At 35.1% G+C, this 19214-nt stretch overlaps 1 protein-coding gene across 16 annotated transcripts in view; it reads left to right on the plus strand.

Annotated features, from left to right (window-relative positions):
• Window positions 1-19214, plus strand: part of mycbp2 (MYC binding protein 2) — a 221518-nt gene that overhangs the window by 55090 nt on the left and 147214 nt on the right. For 12 of the 16 annotated variants that reach the window (XM_073027703.1, XM_073027729.1, XM_073027750.1 and 9 more), the window contains exons 7-13: window positions 639-712; window positions 846-984; window positions 10173-10249; window positions 12956-13160; window positions 15550-15714; window positions 15812-15970; window positions 17917-18124. In XM_073027703.1, coding sequence (XP_072883804.1) covers window positions 639-712; window positions 846-984; window positions 10173-10249; window positions 12956-13160; window positions 15550-15714; window positions 15812-15970; window positions 17917-18124 — 1027 coding nt within the window. The remainder of the gene's footprint in view (window positions 1-638; window positions 713-845; window positions 985-10172; window positions 10250-12955; window positions 13161-15549; window positions 15715-15811; window positions 15971-17916; window positions 18125-19214) is intronic. The other 4 variants (XM_073027845.1, XM_073027711.1, XM_073027739.1 and 1 more) reach the window with 1 other exon arrangement.

The following is a 19214-nucleotide window of genomic DNA, read 5'->3' on the forward strand; positions in this document are numbered from 1 at the left end:
TCCTGAATGTGTCATTTCTCTTGATGCGGAGAAAGTGTTCGATCGTGTGGAGTGGAATTATCTTTTTGCGGTTTTTAGAAAAATTTGATTTTGGACAAAGTTTTATTACATGGATTAAATTGTTATATTCATGTCTCACCGCTTCTGTTTTGACCAACTCTCAGCAATCTCAGTCTTTTAGCCTTAAACGTGACACCCAACAAGGATGCCCTTTAAGTCCCTTACTTCTTGATTTGGCCATAGAGCCACTGGCATTTCATAGCTGTGCTGAATTGATAGGGATTTGGAGGGGAGGTGTTGAGCATAAAGTTTCTCTTTATGCTGATGACCTTTTACTTTTATATCAAATCCGACTACTTCCTTACCCCCAAAATGGGTGGCAATAGAGTTGAACTCTAGTAAGGATCACTCCGTTTCTGCAGTTCTTGGATCTGCACTTCCTTGTCACTTGCCTAGCCTAATTGTTAATCCTCTTATTTGACATACTCTCAGAATATGGGCTCTTTCTATGCAAGACTCAACATTTCATGATTGGTACAGAAAGGGTATTAGGCCCTTTGAAGATCTTTTCATAGATAATTATTTTGCAATTTTTTATGAGAATTATTAGAAACAAATTATAAATTAATCTTTTTCAGGTTGTCAAGCTGGAGGACAGAACATTCTATTCACCGATGGAGAATATATCAATCAGATTACTGCATCAAAAGATGCAAGTATATTTTGTGCACTGATACTTCTCACAATTTTGCTTTTTGTGATCGCTATCCAGTTATAATTAGATGAACTTCAATGGCAATAATGCACTTACCCAGAGTAATCTGCATTGTTTTCCCCTTTTGCAGGATGGTTTTGTAGTTCGGATATACACAACAAGCACGGAGCCTGTACTTCAACAGGAGCTGCAGCTCAAGTTAGCCAGGAAGTGTTTACATGCCTGTGGCCTCTCTTTATTTGATCTAGAGAAGGACTTGCACATCATTAGTAAGGATTCATAATTTGTGATTTGCTTTTTTGTGTGATGAGTATATTTGAAGTGTTTTTAAATGCTGATGATTTATATATTTTTCTGCATCATTATCTTGCCTCTATTTGACTCCTTCTCAGAAATTTGGGGAAATTTCCGCAAAAACGGTAATGAGTAAACTTACGCTTTGGCATTATGATGGCCAGTATTAACATTGGCTTTCTCTCCAGCTCCTTCCCCTGGGTAGCTAGCAATAATAAAACAACAAAAGCTATTAGTCAGTACCTTAAGACTACAGGGAGAGTTTCAAAACCTCAAAAAAATCAAGTGTTAATCTGATTACAAGGTGTAAAATTTTTTTAAAAAACAACAGATTTGGACATCCATGTCCAATCTTAGTGAAGGCAGTTGACCTGTCATAGTCTTTAACTGCATTTTGAACATTATCTTTGTTGTGCTGAGGGGTTTGTTCAGCTTTGAAAAGTGCTTCAAGTGAAGTAAGGCAAGATAACTGGAGGTGTGAGAGTCAGGCTCAGTTATTTGTCTTTGCCATGTAAAGCAGTCGCTGTAATCTTCCCCACTCTTCTCCATACTCATCACCTCTATTTTCCCCTATCCACATGATTACTTCCATTGGGATCACCAATTTGTATTCTACCATTTCCCCACATTGACAGAACACAACCTCTCTAGAGCTGACTGCTCCACTAATTTCTGCTCTGGCTTTCCAGACTACAGGCAGCCCATTTGGATAAAATATTTGCCAACATATCCTGCATTGCCTGCTGAAAGATAATTTGCTGGAGTTATCCAGTATAGATTAACAAATCAGTTGGGACAGTGGAAGAGATACTGTTGTTTGTGTATGATTTAGGGATTTGAAATTCTGGGTGGGATGAAGAGTAGTTAAAATCAGTAGATTTTGGATATTTGCTTCCATGCAGGCTGCACTTTTAGAACCACTTGCACACATTTCTCATGGGCAATTACAAAATTCGGCCTATAAGTGCTGTATTCTGCTCATGGTTTATTCCAGTATTTCTGAACTATAACTTATCAGGCAAACTTTGAGTTTCACTGAACTTAATAGATGAGAAAGTCCTTGGAGACATGGATTCTGCTCTTGCTTTCATACGCTAATACTAACCGCACTTTGTCCTCTCCAATTTCCCATCAACCCCAATTGACCTACATAAGTGGGCAATTTACAGTGACTGAGTAATCTACCAAAATGTGAGTCTTTTAGGATATCTGAGGAATTGGGAGAACCAGAGGAAACCCAGGAGAAGAGTGTGCGGTCTTCACACAGACATTGCTAGAGTGTAAGGCATCAGCTCTGGAGCTGTCGGATTGTGCCACCCAAGATTTTGTAGGGGAATTGTTGCTGGTGAAATGTCCCTTGGGGGGCATTAAATGACTAGATCAGAACATGGAAATGAACTAGATTGGGAAGCGAACTCTAGTTTGAGTACCTTTGACTGATTTTTTAAAAAAACTCCTTTGCTATGTCCCTCATCAGCTGCCCAACTCTTTTGTCACCTCTCTTTAAATCTTTCCGTTACCCTCTCCTCCAAAATTAAGTCTAATTGATTGATTTAATTAGGCTTTTTTAAAGCATCTTAAGATGTCTTTTTGTGTTAAAGGTGTTGTATAAATGCAAATTGTTATTGAATCCCAGCAGTCCTGAGATGGGAATAGAAAACATTCATCTAAAACTTCATAATACTTGCTGGAAGGATCTATATGCATTTTGGATAATGATGCAATCATATTTAATATCCTTTGGCTTTAACTATTGATTTTCTTGTTGAATATAGCTAATTGAGCATGAAGTTAATGATGGGTGAAAATGGTCAAAAGTTAATGATACACAAAGTTATGTTTAGCATTCATTAACTGTTATAAGATTGCTCAGTGTTGTAACATTTTGTTCTTAAGAGGCCACTGTCATTGATTTTGTAAAAATGCATTCTTGGATCAGCATTTATTCATAGTGCTGGAAATGAAGCTGCATGGTGATACAGTTTGTGTTTTAACATGATATGTTTTCAATTGTACGTGCTTTGATTTGCTGAAACTTTTTAATGAAATGGTGAGGATAATATTTCTTTGTTGCAGGATCTGGTCATTCTTGACTTGTCATTCACAAACTTGCTTGTTAGTACCTTCTCAACTTTCCCAAGTACCTTGTATACCAATTTCAGGTAGTTAAATGTGCTAACTTGGCTAAAACACTAAATTTCAGATGAAAATATAAAAATTGTGACAATTAGACTAGAATAGCATAGTGTTTATGTTGCCAGACTAATACTGCAGAATTGAATTAGGTGCTGATGAGTTCTGCTTCGCAGCTGTGAAATTCAAAAATTCCTTTAATTCAAAAGTATTTTGGTGTTAGTAATAATCATTTGAAAATCCATCTGATTGCTGTCCTTCATAGAGGGAAATCAGCTAGCCTTGCCTGATCTGGCTCGCATGTAATTCCAGTCTGCAACCATAAAGTTCAACTACTATCGGAAAAAGCATAACAGGGAGTCAGCAGGAGACGCTCATGGAGTGAGCATTGTTTCAGATTCGCTCCATAACCTTTACTTTTTTTAACCTATGATCACCCTTATTTAACTTACTTTTACCAACACCAAAAGATTCTTGCTACTTTTTTGGACTTACCTTTAAGAGTTTATTGTGAATTTTGAAGAAATGAATACAGAAATGGCTCTTAGATCTAAAGGACGAGAACCTGGGAAAGATCCTAACGGGAACGGGAAAAAGAAAAAGACCAATCCTAAGCGCACTGAATTGACTTATGAAATATTATTGGAGGTTTTAAATGAAAAATTTGAAGAACGACGACAAATTTTCAAACAAGATATAAAGGTTTTTCAAGATTATATGGATAAGACAGATTCAGTAGTTAACCAGGAGCAAGTTCTAATCACAACTTTGCAAGAGGACGCTCGGAAGCGAGACTTGATAATTGAAAAACTGGAGCAGAAATTACTTTCAACGATTAAACTGGTGGAAACACTTAAAGCCAAGAGTGTCGACTTTGAGAATCGGTCCAGAAGACCGAACTTACGCATACTTGGTCTCCTGGAAGGTATTGAACAAGGGGACCCCTCGAAGTACTTTGCTCAACTTTTAAAGGATGTGTTCCCTTCTGTATTCCCAGACAGTCCTCCGTTACTCGATTGCGCTCACAGAATTATGCGTCGATCACCAAGTGCTTCAGCTAAACCACCGGTTGTAATTGTCCGATTTCATTATGTGCATGTTAAAGAGCAACTTATTTGTGTGGCTTGGCATGTAGGGATGGTCAAATTTCAAGAATTCAATTTTCGATTAGTGGAAGCTTTTAGTCCAGAAGTAATGAAGGCAAGGGTTCTTTTTAAACCTCTGATGTCCGAATGTTATGAGAAAAATCTAAAACCTGCGCTCTTATACCCTGCGAAGCTCAGAATATCGCCTCCCAATGCATCTCGGCGTGTTTTCTTTTCTACATCTGAAGCGAGGAGCTTTTTGAATGAGAACTTCCCTACTGCTACGGATTCTCATCTCTAATAAATAAGTGATTTTGATCGTTGCAAGATGGTTTTTGTTTCCAAAACCAGATTTTGTTTCTGGCTATTGGTGTAGGTTTACTCTATATTTTATACTCTAGTTAAAGTTTTTTTTTATGTACTAATCTTTTTATTTTACTTACTTCAATCACTGTACTTTAGCTTTAGTCATTTTTATTAATCCTTCGAAGGTGAATTTTTTTTACTAAGATGGCGGTTTCTTCTCTAAAATATTTTTGGCTTTTTTTTTATTCCGCCTTTTTTTTTCTCTCGTCTTCTTCCTATAATGCATTTCTTATCACAGTTTAAATTTTTTTTGGTTTGTTTGGGTTTTAACCCGATTTATAAGTTATTAGTGATTATATTTTTGTTTTTTTTACTACCAATTATATTAAGAAGTTTGGTTTTAGTATAGTGATTATTATTTCTTTAGAGTTTGAGTGGATCTTTTTTATCCGTTATATACAGAGTTGCCTTCTGCTGATATGGGGGTAGATTTAGTTTCATTTCTCCTTTTTCCCAGCCTTTTCCTGGCTGGTGAGGTCTTTTCTCCTCTTGGGTGGAGGGTGAGGGGTCTTTTTCTAAATCTTATGTTCTTTATATCAGTTTTTTTTAGTTTCTTCATTTGAGCTGATTTTAAACTACTAAAATGTCCGCGATGTCGTCACTTCCGGGTCCGCCCCTTATTTTTGTTCCTCTTCTGGATGCATGAGTTCATAATTTGGTTAACCCTTTATATACCAAAGGGTTGATTTCAGAAATATGGCTCAGACCATTAATTTTGTCTCTTGGAATACTAATGGCTTAAACAGAAAAATATTTTCAAAGTATTCCAAAGACTTAATGCACATATTATTTTTGTACAAGAAACTCATGTGAGGAATTATCGCTTTTTTAGGTTTTGGAGGGGTCAACAGTACCATTCAAATTCGAATGCTAAAGTAAAGGGAGTTTCAATTTTTATTGACTCCTCTATTGCATTTGTCCAGCACGATATCTTTTTGGATCCGAATGGTAGATTTTTGTTAATTACTGGCTTTTTAACAAAAAGGTTGCTATGGTTAATGTTTATGCTCCAAATGTGGATTATCCCGATTTTTTTAAGGCCTTATTTACTTCTCTACCTAATCTAAATGAATATAAGTTAATAATGGGTGGTGACTTTAATTGTTGTTTAAATCCTTTGTTGGACAAATCTATATCTACTCAGACTTTACCTAATAAGTCGGCCACATATTAACTCTTTTTTGACTGATAATGGAATTTTTGATATTTGGAGATTTCGGCATTATGAGGACAAAGAGTTTTCATTTTTCTCACGTTTATCATTCCTACTCAGAATTGATTTTTTTTTTTATTGACTCTTGTTTTATTCCATCAGTAATTGGTTGTAATTATGATATTATAGCCATCTCTGACCATGCTCCATTAAAACTTTCTATTAAATTTACGGATACAGCTTTTATTGCTAGACAATGGCGATTTGATTCTACCTTACTGCAAGATCCGGATTTTATTAAATTTATGAAGGAACAGATCGATTTCTTCTTTTCAACTAATTCCACGGATGATATTTCTTGCGGAACACTTTGGGACACTTTTAAAGCATATATACGTGGACAGATTATCTCCTACTCCGTTGATCTGAGAAAACGCATTAAGAAGGAAACTCTTTTATTGGTTGATAAAATTAAAGAGATTGACAAGAAATATTCGACTACTCCTAGTAAGGAGCTTTACAAACAAAGGGTTGAACTTCAAATGGAACATAGTTTATTACTTACATCTTTGATTGAAAATCAATTAATGAAAACCAGATCTGATTTTTATATACATAGTGATAAATCGGGTAAACTGTTAGCTAGTCAATTGAAGAATGCTTTAGTTAAACGTCAAATTACTAAGATTCGTCAGCAGAATGGGGATCTGACAGTTAACCATGATGAGATAAACAAATCAGTTCAAGATTTTTATACCTCCCTGTATCATTCTAAATTCCCTCATGATTATAATACCATGTGTGATTTTCTTGGGAAATTGAATTTTCCAAAATTATCATCAGATGATCTTTCAATATTAGAAACTCCTATTACGGATGCAGAAATTAAAGGGGTTATTTCCTCTATGAATTCTGGGAAAGCACCAGGTCCAGATGGGTATACAGTAGAATTTTTAAAATGTTTTCCCGCTACTCTTTCTCCTTGGTTATGCAGGGTTTTTGAAGAAGCAATTAGATTGGGTAATCTGCCACAATCTTTTTATAGAGCTTCCATTTCTTTAATATTGAAGAAAGATAAAGACCCTACTGACTGTGCATCCTATAGACCAGTATCTTTATTGAATGTAGATTCCAAGATCTTTTCCAAGTTACTGGCATCCAGGCTGGAGAAGGTATTACCCCAAATTATTTCAGAAGATCAAACCGGTTTTATTAAAAATCGCTATTCTTTTTTCAATGTTAGGAGATTATTGAATATTGTTTATACTCCTTCACATAGCACTTCAGAATGTGTCATTTCACTAGATGCGGAGAAAGCATTTGATAGAGTTGAATGGCCATACTTATTTAATGTGCTTGAGAAGTTTAATTTTAGTCCGACATTCATTTCCTGGATTAAACTGATATATCATACTCCAGTAGCCTCGGTGCTTACTAACAATCAAAGATCTCCCTTTTTTCGTTTATTTCGGGGTACTAGACAAGGCTGTCCTCTTAGTCCATTATTATTTGATATTGCTTTAGAACCCTTGGCAATTGCTATCAGAGAATCACAGAACATTTTTGGCATTAATTGTGGGATGGATATACATAAGTTATCATTATATGCAGATGATTTTTTATTATTTATTTCTGATCCTGAGAAATCCATTCCTGCAGTTATATCATTGTTGGCTCAATTTAGTAAGTTTTCCGGGTATAAATTAAATCTTAATAAGAGTGAATTGTTTCCTTTAAATAGACAGGTTCCAATTTATGGAAATTTACCTTTTAAGTTAGTTAATGACTCTTTTATTTACTTAGGGATTAAAATCACAAAAAACTATAAGGACTTATTTAAGGTTAATTTTTTACCCCTAATCGATCAGATTAAATGTTTGTTTACTAAATGGTCACCAGTATCTTTATCTCTGATAGGTCGGATTAATGCTATTAAGATGGTTATTTTACCCAAGTTTTTATATATATTTCAAGCGGTACCAATTTTTATTCTGAAATCTTTTTTTGCTAATGTTGATTCAAAAATTTCCTCATATATATGGCAGAATAAAAATCCTAGATTAGGTAAAAAATATTCACAGAAGGAAAGGAAGGAAGGTGGATTGGCATTGCCTAATTTTAGATTTTATTATTTATTATTGGGCAGTTAATATCCGATATTTGATATGTTGGTTAAAGGATTGGGATTTATCTTTTAGCCCTCATTGGGTGAAGCTGGAAATTAAATCTGTACAAGGATTTTCATTGGGTTCTATTTTAGGGTCTTCTCTTCCCTTTCCTCTTTCTAAATTGCCAAAACGAATTGACAATCCGATAGTTAAACATACTTTACGTATATGGTTTCAATTTCGGAAATGTTTTGGGTTGACTCAGTTTGTTTTAAATATTCCTATTGCATCCAATTGCTTTTTTTATCCTTCTATTATAGACCAAGCTTATTCAGCTTGGAAGACTAAAGGATTACTACGATTTTCTGATTTATTTTTGGATAATTGTTTTATGTCTTTTGAACAATTATCTAATAAATATAATTTGCCTAGATTTCATTTTTTTTTAGATATTTACAGATTAGGAATTTCTTAAATACTGTACTTCCTACTTTTCCAAATTTTGTGTCTTCAGGTATTTTGGAGAATTTGTTTGAACTAAATCCTTCTCAGAAAGGGCTAATATCAAAACTTTACAATATAATTATGAAGATACGTTCAGAGCCCTTCTATAAGATTAAAAATGATTGGGAAAGAGAACTTAACCTTACTATCCCAATTGAGAATTGGGATAAAATTCTTCAGTTAGTTAATACATCATCTATATGTGCTAAACATTCATTAATACAGTTTAAGCTTGTGCATAGGGCTCATATGTCCAAGGATAAATTGGCTCATTTTTATTCATATATAAATCCTATTTGTGACAGATGTCATTCTGAGATAGCGTCTTTAACTCATATGTTCTGGTCGTGTCCGCTTTTGAAAAAATATTGGAAAGACATTTTTGATATTATTTCTACAGTATTGAACATTGATTTACAACCTCATCCTATTACTGCAATTTTTGGTTTACCAATGATGGACTCACTCCATTTATCCTCTTCTGCTTGTCGAATGATTGCATTTCTTACATTAATGGCTAGAAGATCTATTTTGTTGAATTGGAAAGAAATTAATCCTCCTACCGTATTTCATTGGTTTTCTCAAACTATGTTACGTCTAAATTTAGAAAAAATTTGAAGTGTTGTATTTGATACTTCTATTAAATTTGAAAAAATATGGAGACCATTTATTCAATATTTTCATATGATGTAATATGACCCTGTTCCAAGCCTATTTGTTTTACCAGTTTCGATTTTATATATGTTGAGAGGATCGGAGTTGACGACACTGATGATTTTGTATTTTTGTGAGATATTATAAACAGCCTTTTTTTTCCATTTTTTCTTTTTCTCTTTTTTCTTTTTTTGTTTTTTTCCTTATTAGTTATTAGATTATTAGATTAGGTTTTTTTTGCATAAATTTTTTTTTCTTTTTCTTTTTTCTTGTTTTTTTTAATATATTATGATATACCTAGGTTTGCCTTGTTGTTACTTGTATCGTCCATGATTTGGGAATACTCATTTATACTGTAACTATTGCTTATGTATTCTTTCATGTTCAGTTGTAATGTGTATGTTTGTAATCCGGTTATCTATGTATCAATTTTATTTTGTTGATATTAATAATAATAATAAAAAGATTGAAAAAGAAAAGAAAGGAAAAAGCATAACACTCATTTAGTTCTATGACTTTTAAGTAGGCCTTTCTTCTGACTCCTAAATTTCTTCAGAGTTTAAATAAAATTTACTAGGATTTTAGTTGTTCTGTTCTGTCCTAGTAGCTCTTGCATTTATAATATATGCTCTCAACCATCTTTTTTTATCCATCTTTTTTCCCAATATACCATATTCTTCACCTGTGTTGTGCAAGATCTATTCTCCCTCATTTTTTCCTCCCTGTTGTCTGTTTCTTCATGATGTCAGTTTTGCAGCAGAAGAATGATTCATGCCACATCAGCCAGACACCTGTTGCCTGCTTTTACAGGCCACCTCGATCACATGATCTCAGCTGGCTTGCAGTACAACACATTTTGCAGTGACTCGTAAGCACTTTTCTTGGATAAGCTAATACAAAAATATAAATGAAAGAGCTCTATATATTTTATTTGGGAAAAATTGTACTAATGAATTTCTTAATGGCTATGTTACTCACTGGTTCATGTCCTTTTTGAACATCCCTTGCAATTTGAAAATGGGAAAACAGTTCATTTTTCTAAACACAACATCATAGATTGAATATGCTGCAAAGGTCTTGATGTCCTGTGGCTAATCTGAGTTATATACAACAGTTTTCCTTATTATGTTTGTCTGACATCCTCCTGAATTTGTTACCAGATACAGGATTTGATGAGGAGTCGGCTTTCGTTGGAGCAGGTCGAGAATTTGCACTAATGAAAACTGCTAATGGAAAGGTGTGTATCTAGGTTTAACAGTGTGAAGGTCTTTTGTCTACCTTTTTGGGTTATAGTGTTTATTAACACTTTAAGTGCTGCTAAAGTCCTGCTAAAATAGGTGCAGAGCTGTGCTAATACATTAAACCTTTGAGTAGATGTCATTTCCTGGCTTTTGTTCATTGTTCAGGCATCTTAAATGAAGTAGTTAAAGGATTATTTTGTTATGATCCACTCTATGGGCTAATTTTAATAACTGAGCAATCACATATTTGATGCCTTTGTACAAATCAAATATTGTTATTAACAATCTATAGTAACTATATGCGCTGTCTTTCATGTCAGTTGGAGCTTCTCAACAATTTGTACCCTCATTCAGTTGTTATTCAGATTTAATTTTTTTAACCTTTTATTAACTGTTCAAGTCCTTAAAATGCCTTGCTTGTCTTGATCCTGCATGTAAACCAGTAACAAGTATAATTTCTCATATGAAAGTCTTTGAAACTTGTGCTCTTGAAAAACTCGTCTATTTGACTTTTGATTAGCTTCACCTTGGATCTTTTAAATGTTTTCATTTCATTACACTTTTTTCAAAAAGTTACTTTTAATAAAGAAAATTCTCATTATAAGCAGAAATAAAAAATAAGAAAAATTAAGAAGTTTATTTAGAATTGGAAAAGAGAATGGAAGTTTAGCTGGGGAGGGGTTAAGAATCTGACTAAGAGGTGAATGCAAGCTAATGGTGATAGCATGGTATTTATAATTGGTCCAAATCAGATTGATAAAGTTGCATTGACATAAGAAATTAGCCAGCAATAACTATATTGTTTACTACTCATCTCTTTTATGAAGAGATAGAATTTAGAATTCTAATTTATGCTAGCAAGATTCTCAGATATTGGTTAACATGACTCACTTTATTACACAGTCGATGCAAAACGAAACACATTTTTAAAATCCTTCTGAGTGGTAATAACATTGAGTACAATTCTCTTAGAATTGTTAGGCTGTGACACTCAGGAACTTGGGCTATATTATTTATTTTGTGTGACTTTGTTTACTGCTGTCATAATTATATGTGCTGTATGCGTATGACTGTTGGTACTGTTGGTCCGGAGGAACTCTTGTTTTATTTGGCTGTAGTTTTATTTGACAAACTCTAAGGCAGAGTACAAAGTAAATGGCAGGATACTTGGCAGTGTGGAGGAGCAGAGGGATCTGGGGGTACATGTCCACAGATCCCTGAAAGTTGCCTCACAGGTAGATAGGGTAGTTAAGAAAACTTATGGGGTGTTAGCTTTTATAAGTCGAGGGATAGAGTTTAAGAGACGCGATGTAATGATGCAGCTCTATAAAACTCTGGTTAGGCCACACTTGGAGTACTGTGTCCAGTTCTGGTCATCTCTGTATAGGAAGGATGTGGAAGCATTGGAAAGGGTACAGAGGAGATTTAACAGGATGCTGCTGGGTTTAGAGAGTATGGATTATGATCAGAGATTAAGGGAGCTAGGGCTTTACTCTTTGGAGAGAAGGAGGATGAGAGGAAACATGATAGAGGTGTACAAGATATTAAGAGGAATAGACAGAATGGACAGCCAGCGCCTCTTCCCCAGGGCACCACTGCTCCGTACAAGAGGACATGGCTTTAAGGTAAGGGGAAGGAAGTTCAAGGGGGATATTAGAGGAAGGTTTTTCACTCAGAGAGTGGTTTGTGCATGGAATGCACTGCCTGAGTCAATGGTGGAGGCAGGTACACTAGTGAAGTTTAAGAGACTACTAGACAGGTATATGGAGGAATTTAAGGTGGGGGTGATATGGGAGGCAGGGATTGAGGGATGGCACAACATTGTGGGCCGAAGGGCCTGTAATGTGCTGTACTATTCTATGTTCTATGTATGTATTTATGTATGATTTAATGATGATTAAACTTGAATTTTTGTCATTTTCTCTCACACTCTTGATTCTCCCACCCCTGCTCTCTGGTCTTGCTTCCACCAAGCCTTCATGGTCTTGATACAATTCTATTTATGATTTTTCTTCCTGTTCTTTATTTGCCCTGGGATGGGACATTCTAGTTTTGTCCTTATTTGAGTTTGTACGGATACTTCAGTGTGATCCTTTATGTAGATAAACTATTACTTGACTACAGGTATCCAGATCCATGAAAGAATGTGCTGATTTCTTGTGACTATAGTTGTTGCAAATTGTAATGCAAATGTCCACAGAAAGCATTATATGGGGATTAATTGATCACTGCCAATCATGATAGTTGAATTAAAATGAGTGACTTGAAGCTTAATTTGTAAAATACTGATTTGTGCCAAGAGTATACCTGTCAAGTACTTGTGTTAGAGTGATTTAATTTCAAATTCATTCTCACCAGGATATTGTTCACAAGTTAATAGTTAAACAGTGCTCATATGAAGCAGTCTTGTATGGCAGGCACCAATTTTTGCAAAGATTGCTATAATGCTGATAAGTGTAGTCCAGTAAAATCAGTGCTTTTTTAAAAAAAAACAAAGACCAGATTATAACTTGAATTTGGCATTTTCAATGTTTGTAGCATGAATGATTTGTGACAAAGGAGAATAAAAAATCTGGTTTTATACTTTTAGTAGTGGTTTTTAAACTGTTTTACAATGGGTGTCTTGTAAGATTTATGGATAAGTGGAATGAAATTGTCTAGATATTCTACTGAAGAAAGGTACAATTTTTCTTAAATCCTAGATGCATTATACTGGTAAATATCAGAGCCTTGGAATCAAACAAGGAGGACCTACTGCAGGAAAGTGGGTCGAATTACCCATCACAAAATCGCCAAAGATTGTACAGTTCTCTGTGGGTCATGATGGGTCTCATGCCTTAATGGTGGCTGAAGATGGAAGTGTTTATTTCACTGGGTTGGCCAGTAAAGGCGAGGATGGTGAATCAGGTACAGACATACATATGGGTATATTAAGAACATTTCTCTGTCAGTTTTCTGATGTGTAATAGCCATGTATTTATAAAGCCAAAGAATCATTTCAGCTCATTTATTCTTCAACAGCATAAAAATAAACGGACAATAACTCTTTGGGAATGAACTTGTTGGGAGTCTAATGTATCATTTCAGAGCTGGCATTAGTGAAGAATAATATGCACAACATCCTCAGTATATGCAGTTTCAAGTGTGGACAGGTCTAACAATCTTAATGGCCTTGCATCAGTTAAGGGAAGCACTTAAGATTTCTGAATGAAGAATGAACCCATGAACATCACCTTGATATTTTTTCCCTTTTTTTTGAACTACTTATTTATTTTCTTATTATAGATACTTACTATAATTTATGGTTTTCATTATTATGTATAGCAATGTACTGCTGCCACAAAGCAACAAGTTTCACAACATATGTCAGTAATATTAAACCTGTTTCTGATAAAGTTAATGGTTCAACTTTGGCATCCATAATTTAGTTTTAAAGCTGTATTACCATCCTTGAAACTCAAAATGTGTTCAGTATTCTAGACAAAAAAAACCTAGAGAAATGTAAGGAAATTCACTTTTTAATTGTTATAATATTAATAAAGCATCTCATGATGCAATAGTGGTACAAATCCAGCTGTCATCTTAAAAGAAAATTAGTGCTTAATGAATATAGGGATATGAAAGAATATTATCCATTTGGCTTGCCCCTGTGTAGAATGGATGTAAACTTGATGGGTTGAATGGCTTCTTATATCCTGGAGTTGTTGTCACACAAAAGCAAATAGGCTTTTTGGCCCAATGGGTTAACCCAATCATTAAACACTAATTTACCCAAATTTTATGTGTAATTTCTCTGACATTCTCACCAAGTCTCCCTAGGTTCTACCACACATCAGCACACTAGGGACACTTTAACAGTGAGTAATTACCCACTGACCTTCACGTCATTGAGTAATAGGATAAAACAGAAGTACTCAGAAGAAGCCATATGTCACTCAGAAAATGTGCAGTGTCCACACAGAGTATCAAATGTTAGGACTGAACTTGAATCACCAGGGCTGAGAGGCAGCAGTTCTATTAGCTACTTTGCTGCCTCTTGTCCTCTATTTTACTTTCCAGGTTTTCTACTGTTTGGAAAAAATGGGGAAAATTTGTAGTTACCACTTCAAATCATTTTAAATTTACTTCCATTGGAATCATTGACAGGATGGAACAAACTAACGTGAAAAGCCCGCTGTTTCAGTGTTGCTTAAGGGCCAGCTTACAAACTGATGGACAACCACGAGTCCAAGGACCATAAGTACTAATTAGTAGAATAAGGCCATTTAGCCCACCAAGTTTGCTGAAGCATTCTATCATGACTGATTTGTTATCTGTTTCAACCCTATTCTCTGCCTTCTCCCTGTAATGTTTGACCCCCTTATTATTCAAGGACTTAATCGCTGACTAAAATAATTAAATAATTCCTCCTCCCAAGATGTTCTTTAGGACGCTCTTTTAATATTCAATAGATTTCAGTGAGATTCTTCTCCCCCCCCCCCCCCCGCCCAATTCTTCTAAACTTCAGTGAGTATAGCTCAGAGCCATCAAATGTTCTTTGTATTCCTTTTATTCCCAGGGTAATTCTCATGAATCACTTCTACATCCTCTCCAGTGCCAGCATAGGATGATAAATGCAGCACTGAAAGTGTTAAATATGAATGCACACAGTATATGGAATAAGGTAGATGATATAATACATTTAGAAATTGGCGGGTTTGATGTTGTGTGCATCACTGGGTTGTGGCTGGAAGAAGATCATAGTTGGCAACTTAATGTCTGTACATTGTCTCAAAATGACAGGCAGTGGGTGTGGAATGGCTCTGCTGGTTTAAAAAAATTGAAGTCAAATCCTTAGTGAGATATGACATTGTATTGGAAGATGTAGATTCCTCATGTGTAGAGTTAGAAAACTGCCAGGGTAATCAGACCCTGATGGGAGTGTATACTCACCTTTGAACAATAGCCATGATGGGGGATTTCTTTAAGGGGAAATCTTGCTTGATAAATCTGTTGGAAGCCTGTGAGAAAATAGCAGACAAGATGGACAAAGGAAAGTGAGTGGATGTTTATTTGGATTTTCAGAGGCAAGATGCTGCACATGATGTTGCTAAACATTTAACCACAGTTGTGTAGCAGGTGGTGCAACTATTCACTTCACTTAGATAACATAGGGTAACACAGTGGAAGATTTTAGATTTAAAAACCTGAATGAATGATGTCATTCAGATTCTAGATCTGCTTTTCTCTGGAATTACCACCACCTTCAATAGCCAGTAACAGCTATTGATTTAGATTTTTATTTTCTCTGTTGTAGCTAAAAGCAGACGCCAACCAAAACCTTACAAGCCAAAGAAAATGATTAAAATGGAAAGCAAAACAGCAGTCTATACAGCATGCAACAATGGAAGTAGTGCAATCACAACAAAAGAGGGAGAACTGTACATGTTTGGCAAAGATGCTGTTTATTGTGACAACTCAGGTTCGTAATTTAAATGCCGTAAATATTTATACTTTGTCCTTTAATTTTTTATAATCACTGGGTTAATTATGTGTTCTTAATGCAAATCTGTAAATAGGTCTTGTGACTGAGTTAAAGGGGCATTTTGTGAGTCAAGTAGCTTTGGGTAAAGCACATGCCTGTGTATTGACGAAGAATGGAGAAGTTTGGACATTTGGAGTGAACAACAAGGGACAGTGTGGCAGGGAAACTGGTGCACTCTGTCAAGGAGGGAAAGGTAAGGAACATTCAAGAGTACCACACTGTTACATTTGCTGTCAGTAATGTTGCTTGATAGATTGATAATTAAAATGTACAGGTTTCCTCCACGAGATGAAGGTAGAGCGTTCCTATTATAAGCCGCTACTTTTTTCCCACGCTTTGAACAGCTTTGAACACTGCGGCCTTTACTACAGTGCGGCTAATGCATGATTTTTTTTCATGCCGCCAAAAACATTTTGCCTCGTAACAGTAGACCAATAAAATTGATGAGTAGTTCACAGAGGTCCAATGAAATTGTACGATAAATCAAGCGCACTTTCACAATTACATTATTGTAAATCAGTCATTTGTACTCACCCTCATCAACATGGAAAACACTCGAAGAAAAGCATTATGCTGCCTTTATGGCAGTTATTTAGTTTATAATATTTTCGCTTAGTAATTCATTTGTTAGTATTTTCTAGTTGAATAAAGTATCTATCTATCTATTTGTTTTCTGTACATCCCGGGATACTATGACATCACATCCGGTTTCGCCGCGTCTTGTGGGAAATACCGGTTTGCGATAAACGGGAAGGTGGGGGGGAGCACATTAGCCGAGCACATTACCCGAGCGAAAACGCTGCTTTTAAGTTAAAGGCGATCAATAACTTTTCCTGGTAGGCTGCAGTATATATTTTTTTATGTCGTTAGGAGATATTGGAATGTTGTTCGTGCACTTTTCAGTAAAAAAGTATATGCAACGTAATTTTTGTGTTACCGATACGTATGTATATTTAAAAGTAGCCGTGTTAGAGGCACGGTTCGAAAAAAAGCATTTGCAATATGTATTTGTTTATGTTACCATACGGATTTAATTAAAAGTTAAAAAATCCTCACGTGTAATATCTTTCTGTGTAAATATCTCATATTACAACGTGGGACACCTGCGGCCTAAAATCCGGTGCGGCTTGTACAAGTACAAAATTGATTTTCTTTCTAAAATTAGAGCCAGCGGCTTTTAATCAGGTGCGCTCTGTAGTGCGAAATCTACGGTAGTCAGATTCAATCTATGGAACAGCCAGCTAAAGACCAGTACATTTTGGCACTGATGCAAGTATGATTCTTGAACAGTGTTATTTTGCAATACTGTTGTTAACAACTTGAAGCTTGTCTGAAGTAAATAAAATACTTCATATATTTTGAGAGAGTAAATTTGTGTGTAAGAGGAAGTGGTCGATTTTACAAGAAAGTTTATTCAAATACAAGTTACTTCCACCTTTTTCATGGTATATTTAATAAGTTCTTAAAATTTAAAGTTGCACACCAAGGTACTAATTCAAATAAATTATTGCTGGAGATGGGAGCAATCTATACAGTTAACACCAACATCAGCTGCAACTTGAGGTAGAATATAGGATAAATGGTAGTAAAATGCCTCTCCATTCTGAGTCGGATTTCATTAATCTATAAAAACTCTGCAGAATGATTGTTATGACCAACCAGTTAATTTTTCACTGTTAACATTTTAATTCCAGTTTGTTATTCTCACACACGTCTGATCTGTGGTTTATATTGTGTAAAATGAAGTCAATAAGAGAATTGATATAAGATTATGCAGTAGTTTGCTTGAAGATTTCAAAATGTTAAACAGCCATTAGAAATTATTTCTGCATGTCAGAGTTTCTAGGCTTAAGGTACAAAGTTTTAAATATGAAAGATTTTATAGGAGTGTATTTTTAAAAAAGCCTTTAGCCTCAGACTGGTAGGAGATTGGAACTGTCTTCATGCCGCAACAATGCTAGACCTGTTAGTAGTTTTCCACATGAGATTAATTGATGCCTGTTAATAACTGTTGGGATCTATGGTGAAATTGCAGTGATATTGACTTAGTTTTAATTAGTATATGCAGATGGTAATGAATAATAAGATTAATGTAACGAGAAATATTTTGACCATAATGACTTTATGTTTGCTATCAAGTAGGTTTTAATGTAGAAAACATGGCAACAGCGATGGATGAGGATTTGGAAGAAGAGCTGGATGAAAAGGATGAAAAATCCATAATGTGCTCTCCTGGAATGCACAAATGGAAGTTAGACCAATGCATGGTCTGCACTGTGTGTGGAGACTGTACAGGTTATGGAGCAAGTTGTGTCAGCAGTGGACGGCCAGACAGAGTTCCTGGAGGGTGGGTTTGCATTCTGCTTTTGTTCAATATTGAGCATCTGTATCTAAGTAGCAAAGAATAAGTTAACCAAGCAAGATTTAAAAAAAAACAAATACAGAATTTAAAACTCAGGAAGCATCTATGGACAGGGAAACCATCTAGTGTTACATATTGATTTTATTCATCAAAACTCTACCTGTTCAGTATATTAATATTTTGCTTGAGATGAAATTTGTTTTCTGTCACAATCTACTTTTTAAAAAAAATGTAAAATCATGTTTATTTAACTGCCTTTTAAAGAAGACATCTTTGTTTATCGTGGATTAGTCTTGGTGTTTTTCATAAAATCCCCATGGAGCTTATTGTCATTGTCAGTAATAGAAGCTTCTGGGATCCTTTTATCTCGGCACTTGATAGGTAATTGTAAATCTTACTTTATCAAATGTCATGTCACTTTGTGGCCTTGTATTTTCCAGGGAACAGTAAAGTAAGAATAAAAGTAAATTAGAATTTTTTGTTTTTTTAAAAAAAATGTATGTGATTTGTTCATTGTGAGTCCCCATTGTATTCATAGCCTATGAAAGTGTTTTATGCTACAATTAATAACGTAGCCTTCAAGCGTCTAGTTATCAAGTTTTATAGCCATATATTTGTCTAGCCCGTGCATGTATAAAAGAAGATTCTCGGTTTGGATTAATGCACTAGTTTCCTGAGGTCACAAGTTTTATTTCAAGGCATTTTCTGCATCAGAATATCCTTGAATTTTTATGTGTTTGTGTCTGTGTGTATACGTGTTTGGGGAGTGGGATGATATATTAGATCAATGGTGTTTGTTCCTTTGAATGAATACAAAGCGTACTTTTGTGGGACTCCTTTGGAAAGGTGTCTTACCTGAAGGCAAAGGCATCCACTGGATCTTCCTCGTGTGATTAGGAATTTCAGTTTAGATGGGCACTTAAATAGCCTTTCTTAACTGATTCAACAATTGGAGGCTTCCCTAAAGGGTAACTATCAACATTCAAGCACCCTAGACATCAGTTACTTCATGAGCTATCAGTTAATTGAGCATATTGATTCTGAAGTGCAGATTGTGTTTTATAGAGTATGTCAT

This window comes from Hemitrygon akajei, chromosome 2 (assembly GCF_048418815.1).
Source record: "Hemitrygon akajei chromosome 2, sHemAka1.3, whole genome shotgun sequence".
Classification (NCBI taxonomy): Eukaryota; Metazoa; Chordata; class Chondrichthyes; order Myliobatiformes; family Dasyatidae; genus Hemitrygon; species Hemitrygon akajei.